The sequence below is a fragment of the Phaseolus vulgaris genome, chromosome 7 (assembly GCF_000499845.2).
Source record: "Phaseolus vulgaris cultivar G19833 chromosome 7, P. vulgaris v2.0, whole genome shotgun sequence".
NCBI lineage: Eukaryota > Viridiplantae > Streptophyta > Magnoliopsida > Fabales > Fabaceae > Phaseolus > Phaseolus vulgaris.
Window position 1 is genome coordinate 31,239,590 of NC_023753.2, and position 14,572 is coordinate 31,254,161.

The 14,572-nt window shown below is 29.6% G+C and overlaps 1 protein-coding gene across 1 annotated transcript; it reads left to right on the top strand.

Moving 5' to 3' along the window:
- The first annotated feature begins 845 nt into the window (after positions 1-845).
- LOC137829971 (protein CUP-SHAPED COTYLEDON 3-like) lies at positions 846-5,287 on the top strand. The gene is made up of 3 exons (XM_068637026.1): positions 846-1,284; positions 3,966-4,231; positions 4,567-5,287. The coding sequence occupies exons 1-3, from the start codon at positions 1,116-1,118 to the stop codon at positions 4,957-4,959; spliced, it is 828 nt and encodes a 275-aa protein (XP_068493127.1). The 5' UTR covers positions 846-1,115; the 3' UTR covers positions 4,960-5,287.
- The last annotated feature ends 9,285 nt before the right edge of the window (positions 5,288-14,572 follow it).

Here is a 14,572-nt window from a genome sequence, read left to right on the forward strand (position 1 = left end):
TTAATGGGCGCCGTGGAGAAAGATTCTACATGCAAAAAGAGTGCCACGCAAAAGTACTGGAAGCAAAAAAACGAAAAACGTGATTTTGGGATGATCCACAAGTAATTTCCCTGGTTCAATGCACTCTAATAAAATATATTTAGTACACCATTGGTTAATCAATTCAAGATACACAAAACAGGAAAAGTGTTGGACTTATTACCAATCAGATCTCCTTGCTTCACATTTCTGGCCCAAACTTCTTTAACGATATGCAACCAAAGTTGATCCATGAACGTCATTAAGGAAAAGTAATTGAAAATGATTATCAGAATAGCCATGTCATGGGATGGATAGATACAAAAATACGGTAGAACAACAAATTCATTCTCGTCGTTAAAGTTAAACATGAAAGTAGATTAATTATTGATCCGACTTTATGTAAATTTTAAGCTAATTAAAAAAAACAAAATAAATGTATTGGTTTATTTTCTTGAAAGTACATAAAAACACGTTTTCTTCTTTCTTCTCGCGGAAGATATAGAATGGGAAAAAAAATCAAATAAAAAGGTTAATAATGCAAACAAAAGGGGTACTTTGGAAGGTTTCTCTAATAATTTTACATAGGGTCTTTCTCTTTTCTTTTCTTTTTTTCCGCATTTGTTGCAGAAAATAAATCAATCATTCCACTCTTATTAGTTATTAGATGCTTTCTTGTAACTTTGGTATTTCTTGAAACTTCTTACTATATTTCCCACCAGTTACACAAGCATGTTCGTGCCTGAATAGTGTAGTAAAGAAATTTTATATGGCAAAGTCTCTTATCATCCTAACTATATATATATATACGCCATACCAACCTTTCTGCCATAATACCTTAATATTTCAAATATCCAAAGGGAGTAACCTCTCGATTTAAGCTTCAATTATTTTCATGATTTTTCACATTTCTATATCCACCTCTACCATATATATCCACAAACCCCTTTTCATCTAAATTTCAAAAATATCTATATTAGATTTCCCTCTTTCTTCCTGATAAAAAAAAAACGATTTCCCTCTTTCTCTCTCTCTCTGGCTTTTGCACACTTTGCTCTGTCTTCATCATTCACTTAAAAAAAAAAACTACCAAATTCATGGGTCTTAGAGACATTGGTGCTTCACTTCCCCCAGGTTTTCGCTTCTATCCGAGTGATGAGGAGTTGGTCCTTCATTACCTTTACAAAAAGGTCACAAATGAGGAAGTTCTGAAGGGTACCTTGATGGAAATTGACCTGCACATATGCGAGCCATGGCAACTTCCAGGTATATATGATCTTGTTAATTTACATATTGAGAAATCATGGTTTTCTTCTACATGCATGGCTTCTTTCATTTTACAATATCTTTCTTAATTAATTTCCTCGTCTTTTGTGATTGTATTAGTAGAATCATCACTATGTTTACTTCACATTCACTTACGAGAGGCTATAGTTCACCTTGCTCATAAACATGGTGTTTCTAGCTTCAGTTCTGACTTAAAAAAATCCGTTCAAAGCTTCTTTTTTTTTTGTTAACAACTACATATATGATATCAAAACAATTCAAGAAATTAACATAATTGATAGAGGAGCGTGTCTGGAGTATATAGTAATAACAAAGCAGCAGATCTTTGCCTCGAGAAGAGGGAAAACTGAGAATACCAGAAAACTGAATGGATAAGAGTTTGAGGAGGATGTGTTACAGTTATGTTATTCGAGTAATAGTTTATTCAGTTCTTCAATGATTAAGGCAGCGACAACTCGATAAATATTTGTCTCTGTCAATATATATATAAATCATAACTTCTGTTCTTTATATTTCTGTATTAAAATGCATCATGAACTTGATTTTCACAATTTTTTAAAATTATTACTTTTCTTTTCGCATCACTTGGTTGCTATGAACTGTATATACCCAAGGGGAGGTGTGAAATCATCTTTTTCTTGACAAACATATGACTATGTGTGCCTTTATAATTGCTTTTGTCCTTTTGAAGTTTGTACATAGTTGTTTTTTGCTGTAAGCGCGTCACAAACACGTTCAATTTTTATATCGCAAATAAATCTATATGAAGATCATAACAAAGACTTTTGTCAGCCTGCTGTGCAGATTCTATATTCCTTTTTCTTTAATCCTATTTATTCCCTTACAAGCCATTTCCTATCATTTTCTTTCTTCATCAGTCAAAACATTTTCACCAAAAAAATTCTCTTTCCACGGTTAATTCATTCTTCCAAAGTACAATAAGTGCTGTTTTTCATCACTCAGTTAACTATTATTATTGTCTTTTTTATACTTTTTACACGAAGGTGAATGAATATACCTTTTTGAAGTATAAGTACAATTAGTACTCTACCTTTTTTTTTGTCCATCGATTATATTGGGAAATCTGTTTTTGGTATCAAAACAAATGTGATTTACTTGCATGGCCTATATCTATACATGAGGGTTCTTCTCATGTGCAAATATCGTCTCTATTGCATGGTTAGTTACACCACCAGTAGCAAAACCGTTGAGACCAAACATTGTTCGCTGCTCTGCATGAATGTCTATAAATACACAAATGCACATGCACCACACCAGTATTATTTGTTTCATATGCAGATGTTTTGGCTTCTTGCTCATCATGAGTCCGTCGATTAGATAAACATAACTACTAATATTCATTCAGTACTTCTTTTATGTTATAGTAATTAAAGCACACTATGATTCTTGAATAAGCACAATAATCCACCGTTTTTATAACATAAAAAGTTGCACTTACAATTAAGGAAATCATATTATTTATCAATCACGTACTATTTTACTATTGATGTTTGGTTCTATATATCTATTTAACATATTGTGTGTTTGGTTCTCTCTTCTTTCACCCGATCATGTGTTCCAATCTCATGTTTCTTAAGAAATAAGAAAATATTAGTCATTATAAACCTCTGCTTGCAGCCAATTAATGCAACTAACTGATGCCCTCTACATGGATCCATTGGTCTAATTCATGCATGTTCTTGAATTATACATATATATAATGTTTGGAATATCTTTTTTTGAGAAAAATAATTGTTTACCTCCTAAAATCTCTTCTTGCTGTTAATAAAAAATAAATTGTTTGTATTTCATAATAAAAGCAAACGAAGCTTTCTATATATTCGTTAAATTAATTCAATTATTGAATTAAAAAAAATTATTTATTTTTATTTTTTTAAAAAAGTTAAACAAAAAGAGTTAGATTCTAAACATTTTAAGTGATATATTAGTGGTTTATGAGGGAGGAAACATTTTGAGTGTACAGATTGACAAACTAATTGATTTAATAAGAAAATTCTAAAACATTGAATTCATATATCTGATCACTTCACTTCACTTCACTTTTCTTGGAGATGATTACTTACTATTCAAGCGATCTTGTCTCTTGTGAAGACTCTTATGAATATACATATATATAATTATAAAATAAAATAAGTGGTATGATGAATAGTAGATAATATATGTTGAGTGAATAAATTAAAAGGAAAGAAGAGGAGTGGTGGTTGTTGTTTTGACGTAATCACATAGTCCACAAATTCATATGTGAAGTAAAAAGGGGGTAAAAAGAAGGTAAAAAGTAGTGTGAGAAAGCTCATAGGCTACGCAATTACATATACATGGTAATTAAACAAACAAAAACTACGTGTTTAGGTAATGTTTATCTGATTGGATTGAACATTGTATGTCATTTATGCTGGGTGACATGTGATGGTGATTACACACAAGACCTAATTATTATGGTGATAATAATAATCATATTTCTTGAAGATAATCAATTGTACAATATCTATCTATGAACCTATGCATTTTGATCCTATTATATATATATATATATATATATATATATATATATATATATATATATACCTACCTTAGTCATGCTTTGTCCATTTGCTACCAAAAACTGACCCATCATGTGTTCATGCATGCGTGCTCTACAGAGGTGGCTAAGCTTAACGCAAACGAATGGTACTTCTTCAGCTTTCGTGACCGCAAATACGCAACCGGCTACCGGACCAATCGCGCAACAACATCTGGGTATTGGAAAGCCACGGGAAAGGATCGGACGGTGTTTGACCCCTCCACGCGTGAGGTTGTAGGGATGAGGAAGACTTTGGTGTTCTACAGGAACAGGGCCCCAAATGGCATCAAAACGGGTTGGATCATGCACGAGTTTCGTTTGGAGACGCCACATATGCCCCCTAAGGTTTATTTTCATTTCACCTCTCCAATGAATGTTAATTAATATAAAATGACAGTTTTGATTGAGATTATGGCACATAAAGCTAAGAATATGGTTGTAGTATAGTTTGATTTAGCAGGCTAAGATGAATTAAGAGTTAAAAAGGTGTGATTAGGTGTGTTTAGGGAGAGATGTGATTGAATTAGATTGGAATGGATAGGATAGAATAGAGAATATATTCGTTAATAGATGGTTATCTTTGGCGCGTAATTTTGGTGTGATGATAAAGGTTCTTTAAGCGTGTGTTTTGGGTTGACATGTGTATTTGGTAATTAGGTCAAAATTGTTGTTGATTGCAGGAGGACTGGGTTTTGTGTAGAGTGTTTCACAAAGGCAAAGCAGACAACAGTGCCAAACTCAACTCACAACTCATGTATGAGAGCACAGTTCCATCCCTAACTTTGGCTTCGTCATCTCCAACAAACCAAACCATTGGGTACAACCAACTTCCCCATTTCTCTTCCTCAATCACAACCCAAAACAACAACTCTTTCATGGGTCTCCTTCACTTTTCAAGGGAAACAAATGCAAACTCTAGCAGCATTACTCAAATAAGTCCCAAATGTGATGATGGGTACGGGTTTCTATGGGACATGGAGATGGAAGAAAATAGCTTCCATGATGGGGTGGCCTCGAATATGGTGGACGGAATGAGATTCGAGGTTGATAATAATAGTGTGGTGTTGTTATGAAAATGAAGAAAAGAACAAGTGAATGTGTACATATTATATACTTATACTGTGCTTCATATATAGATATATCGTAAGTTACGGAGAATTGTTGGTGTGATGTGATAATGGTGTTTAGCTTCAGGGGGCAAGTCACGTGATTGGATTCGGATCGGTTCTTCCATGGTTGGGCTACTGTTCAAGTGCTATCAGTGTTCTTAATTAGGTTTTTTTCTTATTAATATTATTATTTTTTGGGTGGGAAAGGATATTTAGCATTAGTACATACTGATCCTTTAATATATGTACAATTTGTTAATTTATAATTCATATATATTATTACTATTCACTATATTTATGCTATTGCTCTAATTCTAAAACATTTCTTGTGTGTGTGTGTTTTTCTTTTTCTTAACAAAGGATAGCTTTCGTTCATAAGTGCAATTTTATATGTAAATGGTTGAAATGGGTAGACTTTGGAAAGATTAATTATATAGATAGTTCGGTTGAATTTAATTTATTTTATTTCAATTTTGTTTATAACTTTCGAATAAATTATGTTGGCAAATATAAAGTTTGGTTTTTTTAAACTAAAATTATGCTTTCATATCATATCCCATTTTTAGTTTTTAATTTTTCTTTCGCATAAGTCTTCCTAAAGGTGGCAACTTTTATTTTAATTTTTTTGTACTCACTGACACAACTGGCATACAAGTTGTTGAAAATTTACTTTCTCTCACAAAATAATATTATGTCAAATTAAGTAAAAGTTTAATTTCGTAAACTATTAAACTTGAAGTGGCAAATATTCTTGACACATAAATAAATTCATATATCATAATAATAATAACACCAAAATATTAAAAAGAAAAAAAAGTGTAACCAGATAAAGTTGATAAAATATAACTTTATCAATCCTTTATAAACGGATTACTTTACATAAAAGATAAATTTTCATAATTGTCATTTTTTTTTATGAAAAGTTTTCATGTTAGGTATTACTATGCACTTGACATCTCAGTTAGGCTGACACCTCAAGTAACAACAATCATCTGCCATCACATGAAAAAAAATATTATTAAAAAAAAAGAAAAAAAGAAAGAAAATACAAAAATATGGGGGACTAGACCAAAACTCATATGTTAACAAAAACGATACATAGATAGATTATACTTATTCATAAAGAATTCTAAGAACAGACTAGCTGGGAGTCTATTATACCAATGAAATGATTCTGTGTGAATAAATCCTAAATTAGCCAACTTATCAGTACACACATTCCCTTCACGAAAAATATGAGTAACCCTAAACCTGATTGTCCCACAAAAATTAAGACAAGAATTCCATCGATTCCGAAACATCCACGGAACATTAGTCCTAGCAGTAAACGCAGCACAAACCAAGGCAGAATCACATTCAAGCCATACATTAGTAAGTCCCATTTTTTGAGCTTCCTCCATAGCATGTATAACTCCATAAAACTCAGCAACCAAAGCAGTCTGAACTTCAAGAAACGCTGAAAAAACACCAATAAATTCTCCCATACTCCCACGAAAAATACCTCCACAAGTAGCAAGACCAGGATACCCCTAGCAGCCCCAGCAGTATTAATTTTAACCCAGCCTGGTGAAGGAAATTCCCATATAATAGGAAGAAGACGAAGAACTTTACCACTACGAGTCTTAATACCGAAAAACTTAATCACGTTAAAGTCTAACATATCATTCTTCATTGAAACTTTTCATAATTGTCATTTAGATTAATACTTTTAATTATTTTCACAATACTCTATTGAAAAATACCATTTAACAAGAATATAATCTTAATGCTCTAAGAAATATTTAAGCTAAAAATTCAACTTTCAAAGTGATCTTATAATAAAATTTAATGGTATGTAAAAAAAATAGATAATTATTTTAATAAATATACGAATAACAATGTTATTGATTTTGTTATTTTAAAATATTTTGATATTCGAATAACATCAAAAAAAAGATATGAGAATATTTTAAATTAATTGGTTAGTGACATACATTTTATATAAGTGATGTTGTTCGAGGTTGTTCAGAGCATGGAGATATATTGTGAAGTAGTCATTGAGAGTACAATGGGGATTTTTGTGCCTACTTTGGGACATAAACTCTTTGAATGCCGAGTTTCTATCCATTGAACACACAAACATCCTTGATTTTAAAAGTTAGTGGAATGAATGCATTTTTATGATATTAGGGTGTCTTTTAGTTTACTTGTTCCTTGGAATTAATTAATAGATGATTGAAGTGCACTTAGGTTGTTTTTGAATTGGGGCGAAGATGAAGTAGATTTGTGAGATTGCTTGGATTGAGAGATTTTAGAGTTAATTTATGAAGATAATTTATTGAAATTTGTGAATAATATGATAGTTAAGAAGAAATTTATAAATTATTTTAGATTTTGTCGATCTACTTTGGGATCATAAACTCTTTCTATGTGGAGCTTCTAGCTATTATAGATGCAAATATCCTTAATTTTAAAAGGTTGTGGTTTGAATGTAATAAATAATTAGTTATTATATTAATTAAATTAGATATTATTTTAAAGACTAAAAAAAATTATTAATATTTTTTTTATTATTGATAAATAATTTTTAAATTGATATCTAATTAACAATCAATTATTTAAATTTAATTTTTATTTGACGATTCTTTTAGTGAATTTTATTACGATAATTCAGGCTTCTTCCTTTTTCTTCTTCTTAAAGTCCACCTCTTCCTTAGAGTTAATGAATAGATGGTTGAAGTGCACTTAAAAGAAATTATTTTTTGAAGCACACTAGAAAATGCAATAGATGTGATTGTAAATAAGTAGGATTTTACTTATGTTTTACCTCCTCTAATTAGTTTAGATTTTTGTTTTTAAAATAGGTTTAGCCTCTCGAAATTTAGATTTGATTTTTTTAAGAGGGTTGTTTGTTTCTGCATGGATATGGATTTGGTTTTGATTTGTAATTTTCTTTTCATGTTATACGATTTGACAGGATGACATGATTGATGATTTTGATGTATTCGTCCAAGTGAGATGACAAAACTTTATAATAATGTTAAAATTAATGGAAGTTAATAAAACTATCTTAATGATTATTACCAAGGTTATGGTAATTGTACTTAAGTAATAATGATAACTTCGTGAAATGAGGAAATAAGGAAACTAATAAAGTTATAAAGTTTATAGAGTGAAAGTGAATTTTCGTTGAAAATAATTTGGAAAGCGTAACTACTTTAAAATTTGCGTGGATATAAACGGTTGGTTTGGCAGCTACGATAGTAGTCATTTATATCTGTCCCTGTAAAACAATTTGTTTCATTATCCATTTTCTTACTTATCATATATTTTCAAAAAGAAATATATCAATAGATTAATTTATATTTGCAGATATTTTTTAAATTTTTAATTTGAAATAAATAATTTAATTTTTTTTAAATATAAATTCAGATAAAAATTAATTTTAAAATATAATCCAAATTAAAGTGTATAATAAAATAGTAAATAATTTTTTTTTTTAAACAAATAAATCTAAGTAAACGGTACAGCAAAGTATAAGTTTAAAAAAATTAAAGTCATTTTAGTTTTATAAGTTTAAATAATATATATGTGTATATATATATATGTAAAATAAATTTTTAAATAATTAATATTTTGTCTAAATAACTTTGTTTTAATCACTTATTTTGTTTTTAAAGCATCCAAGAAAAAATAATTAATAATGGATTGCGAGTATTGCAGGTTAGGTATTATGATATTCATATCCGTTTCATTAATAAACAGATATTAAAATACCTAATTAATCATTACTCTTTTTTTTATTAAAAATATTTATTTAATATTAATTATAGATCAACAAATATTGAATTTTTTTCTCAATCCTAACTTTGTCATATAAAAATGGAGGTTGTGAGACATGGATTGTCACGTGATGATGAAATAAACATATTCCTTTAAGTGAGAAAGAATCAACTTGAATTATTGTGTGTCTTCACCAACATGACACGTTAATAGATTTTAAGATTAGTTTTTTATTAATTATATTTAAGAGACAAACATTCTTTAGTATGCAAAATTACTTTACATTTGTTACGGCTCTGATAATTATTTATTTATGACAACACAAGAAAATATATATATATATATATATATATATATTGCTTTTAAAAATAACTAGTGAATGTATTTTTTTATATATGAATATTGTGCTTTCTTACACAATCTTTTATTTTTAACTTTAAGGAGACATAATATAATTTTTCTAAAGTTTTTTATTTTATTTATTTCAACAGCTTCGGTTCCTTATTTTCAACGGGAATCTTCCGTCTATTCATGCATCTTAAGAAACATTAACGATATATCTTATTCCTTTACAAAAATAAATCTCTATAAAATTTCATATTATTCGTATCACTTCAAACCTTCATTAATGGCATGCCTCATTATTAGAATTGAAAGAAAATAAAGCACCCCTAAGATACGTTAAAATGGAAAAAAAATTAATTGAAAAATAGGTTTACCTATCTTTTTAAATATATTCCTTATTTATTTTGTTTAGTTTCAATTTTAAATGTACACAAATGTAATTCTTTTAATCAATATAATTATTTTAAGATTCAATCAAAGTCCCTTAACTTTTAAAAGTATAACCATATGACTCTTTTCCTTATTGAAATTGATCTTATTAATTTTACAATTTATCATTAAGCATTGGATATAAAACCAAGAGTTCCAAAAACTACACTAATAGAATATTCAACATCACAAAAAATCAACTACATCACATTGTCTCATTATCCCAACAGGTTTGAAATAACTGTTTAATTATCAATTACTTTTGTATGCTTATAGTGCAGGACTGAGATATATACATCACACAGAGTATGAAAAGTTTGCAATTTAGAATTATTTTTAATCAATACCCAAATCTTTAATTGAATGTTTGCAAATATTTTAATATTGTGTGATATACAAAATAAATGTCAAATTAATTTATTTATTATATAATTTCAAGATCAAGTTAGACACCTTATAATTTAAGAATAGATGTTGGATTGATTCTTCCTGAGTTTTACCTAAGACGTATAACCTGTTTTGTACTTCTATTCTCCTATGTGTTGCAATACTATTTAGGTTCAATCTCCACATGAGATTTTTTGCATTAGAGATTGCATAAGTTCATCATACTAATTTTCACTCAAATCATTCTTTTCTCCACTCAAAACTCCATTCCTATACCTTATTATTCCATTTTCCCATTTTTGAAATTTTTTCCATCGAGAGGTTAGTATTATTATATATCCATAGGATATTTTTTAGTCATAGTTTTTTCATCATTCCATTTATCACGTCAGAGCTTTATTGTTGTTTCCTTTTATATAACCACAAAATAATTATTATCAAACCATTTTTGCTCATATCCAATTTCACATATTTTCTTCAGGTCCTTCCACCATCCCCAATTCATGTTTAAAATTGACATTTTTGTTTATCTCTCTCCAATCACCATATTTAGATCCTAAAATACTCTTCCAAAGACAATTATTTTCACTTGCATACCTCCATTTCAATTTTGCAATTAATGTCTCATTATTATTTATTTTTTTGTCTTTTATGTCTAATCCACCAAATTCCTTATGCATACAAATTATTGTCCATTTCACCCAAACTATTTTTTCCTATATTTCTCATCCCCATAAGAATTATCTTTGAATTTTTGTAATTTCTTTCACGACCATTTTTTGTGCTTTGAAGAAAGATAGGAAAAATAGTGGAAGATTGGTGATTATTGACTTAATTAGACAAACCCTACCCTACAAAGGTTAGATTAACTTTCCAACATGTTAATTTGTTTTCTATTTTTTGTCTAATTGTATCATAAAATCTATTTTTTTGTTATATTTCTCCCGATTGGAATGCATAGACATGTGAAAGGAATTGACATTATTGCACAATTCAAAATGGGAGCTTAATTATCTAATCAAGAACTATTCACCACAATTCCCCCCAATTTATTCAAAAAAGAAATTTGTTGGGTTTAATAGTGCCAAAGTTCAAGAGGGGGGGTGAATTGACCTTTTAAAACTTTCTCGCAGAAACAGTGTTTAACACAGTTTTACAGAAAATAAATCGATTTATGTAAAAATGAACAGATTTATTTCAGCACTGTTTTTGTTTGAAAAGCTTTTAATACAGCAAGGTTAATCACAAGATTATGCAGATAGATTTTCCAGATGCACACACACAGATATCATATTGAAAAACAGTGAAACACAGAAAACAGCAAACCTTACTTCCACTTAATGTGATTTAGGTTCAGTTAAGGGCTTGACAATTTGTGAGACAATCTATCACATACAACCTGTTTTATTAGCCTTTAACAGATTATCAGTGTTCTTATTGAAACCAGACAGTTTTTCCAGAAATTAAGAACAATGTGCACAGTGCCCAGAAAGAACAGATTTATTTTCAATTGAACAGATTTATTTCTTTGCTGTTTTATCAATTATGCAGAAACGAAATTGCAGTGAGTGAGAGAGAATGAACACAAGCAGTTATACTGGTTCACTCAACTGAGCTACATCCAGTCTTCACCAACAACAGGTGGAAATCACTAAAACACAGTACAATCAAGTACAATTCCCACTGTTCTTGAAACCTACAAGAACTTAGGTACTCTTGCTGAAAAAACCTATTTCAGCACTCACACACCCACTCTTCAAGAACACCTATCAAGAAGAGTGTTCAACCAATCCTATTACAAGAAATAAGAAGTGAAACGACTACACCTGATTGAGGATACACAGATCTGCCTTAAACCAGTAGGCAAGATTGCTAGAACAGTAGCTGCACCTCACACCAAGCTTTTGGAACCAAACCAAGAACAAGCACTTTGTGATTTTTGAAATCTTTGAAGAACAAATGCTAATCCTTTGTAAACTTTTGATTCTCTGCTGTAAAACTCGTTTTTGCAAATGTATGAACTGTTGAATTGATATTAAACTCAGAAACAAGTTTGCATTTTATAGAAAACCAACTTATAACAGATTTTTGAAAAATAGTTAAAGCTGTTATAAAATGAACCGATTGAAAATAAAATGAACAGATTTATTTTCAAAAAGCAGTTAGAGAATTTGTTAAGAGAGGTGACTTAGTCAACCATTCTGGTGCAGAGATAAAACTGAAAATGTTTAAGCTTGTCATGACACCAGAGACAAAAAGAATCTATTCATTTACAGATGAACAGATTTATTTTTCAAAACGAAAACAGAGAAAGTTTAACTATTTAAAACACAGTCGTTTTGAAAAGAAGAAGACTTAGTCAAAATACCTGATGCACAAAACCTAATTTTCACAAGACTTAGCCAAGGCATCAGTGTAAAAATGAATCTGTTTATTTAGGAAAGAACAGATTTATTTTTATGCAGTAAACGTGTTTTTTGTAGAACATGTGAAAAACAGTTTAAGAAAACTTATGCTTGTTCTTATCACATGGCCAGTGGTTATAAGGTGAGTTACTCAGCAAAAAGCCCACTCTTAGACAACCTCTAAGCACTACCTAAGACACACTTAAAGCAAAGCAAAATACAAATGAAATGTACATATAAGTCTTCATCAAACACAATCTTGAAGGGGCAGCAACCATCTTCAACAATTAACTTTGAGATCGAATGAAATTTCAAAACACCTTAAGACTGCTTTCAACTATAATATTTTTACATCTTTTCTTCGTAAATGAATAAAGTGTCATCAACATATTGAATCATATTTATTTCTAGGTCTCTTTTCCTTATTGGCTGCAATATTAGAATCACTTGGTATCTCCTTTTGTACTTGATGTATTTCATAATACTTATATTAAGCATGTTCTAGTACAAACTAACACTTGACTCGTTCTAAACATTTTGCATACACATAAAGACTTCCATTTCATGAGTTTATTGCATTAATAACTTTAACCTAAAATGACTTACAATGATGTGAGAACGCTCCCTCAACTTTTCATCACTAGACATCTTAAGCTACAATAAGTGAAACATGTCTCATTGTTGCATTTGTAGGTTTATTAATATTTCCAACCATAAATTTGATCAATATATATCATCCCTTGTTTTTTTTTATCAGCAAGAAAAAATAAATAAATGTGGATCACTTAAGGGGTGAATCAACCCTTATACAAAACAAAAAAATATAAAGAATTAAAACCTCACACCCCTACCTGCTCCAAGCACCCAATAAAAAGAACTTGCTATAGTCGAAGAGTATTATACCAAAAACCCAAGACAACCAAATAAATTCACGCTTGACATAAGCCAAGGGGGATATAATATACATAACTCACATAAAAAAAACATAAACAACCACCAGGATAACAAGGCTTTTAAAAAGCACTTTACAAATAACACCACAAACTCACAAAAGCATAAAAACTCCTTTATAGATTATCTCTATCCTCTTGACTCTCGCTAACAAATAGTCGTTACTCCTCCTTAGGTTCACTTTAAGTGAACGTCTCCTCAAACCGGCAAAACACACAACTTCTTCCTCTATCAAGCAAGGGATTAACTATTCAAAATCACTAAAACTGAAACACTACTTCTTAACATATTTCATGCATATCCATGCACAATTTAGAATAAAATAAATGAACACTACAAATTTTTCTTTCAATTAAAATTACCATATAAAGTCAAAATATTGATGTGGATAACACATACCTTAACAACTATAATTTTTTCAACTTATATAACTAAATTTAAGAATATTAATTAGAATATATTATATTCAATAAGCACAATAAAATCCTTTTAGAAAAATTTCTCTAATTGCTCTTGGGTTGAAATCCAATGACTAAATTTATCCAATCCGTAATTGCATCGGAATTTTCTTGACTGGAACAAAAGTTTAAAAGGAATCATGGTTCTCTGGATAAAATCAATTGAGTGGAATCTCACTCGCGTAATCTTTTCATAATTAATTTCAATTATAAACTACCCAATTCAATTATTCCATCAAATTTAAAATGCATCAAATAACAAATATGAAGTTCAATTTACATGGTAACACTAATATTATTTAATTTAATAATGCCAAACTCAAGTTCTAAGTGTAAAACCAATAACAATACCAACTTCACCAAAAATGTTCTATACACTGTACCTCTTAATTAATAGAATTTGGTTTTTATAAAATTGAGAATTTTACATCCGAAATTTAGAGAAAAATTAAGATTACAAATAAGTGGAGAAGCTTGAGGAAAAAGAAATCAACAAAAAAAATAGAAAAAGAAAAGCAAGACTCATAAGATGTGTATGTAAGTTTAGCTCATAAAATCATATGGTTTATTTTCCTCATGCACAATGAAGCATATATCACATGGTGTTGTGATCTTCAAATCCAACAGAATGTATGTGCACACGAATATGTTTAAAATGATAATAAAAAGTCTATTTAGCTCCTAAAGATTAAGAGTCAATAAGAATGCAAACTCCTTTCTCTCTTGTATTTTTTTCTAACACTCTTATTTTGACTGAAATTTATTAGAAATTATATATTTTGCAGGGTGTGAACTGTAGTTTAAGAGAGTGAATTCATTAAATGAAAGTAAGACCCATTC

Coding starts and splice junctions, on each gene's coding strand:
- LOC137829971 (XM_068637026.1), top strand. CDS start 1,116: ATGGGTCTTAGAGACATTGGTGCTTCACTTCCCCCAGGTTTTCGCTTC. Junction 1,285..3,965: donor CGAGCCATGGCAACTTCCAG/GTATATATGATC, acceptor CGTGCTCTACAG/AGGTGGCTAAGCTTAACGCA. Junction 4,232..4,566: donor CGCCACATATGCCCCCTAAG/GTTTATTTTCAT, acceptor TGTTGATTGCAG/GAGGACTGGGTTTTGTGTAG.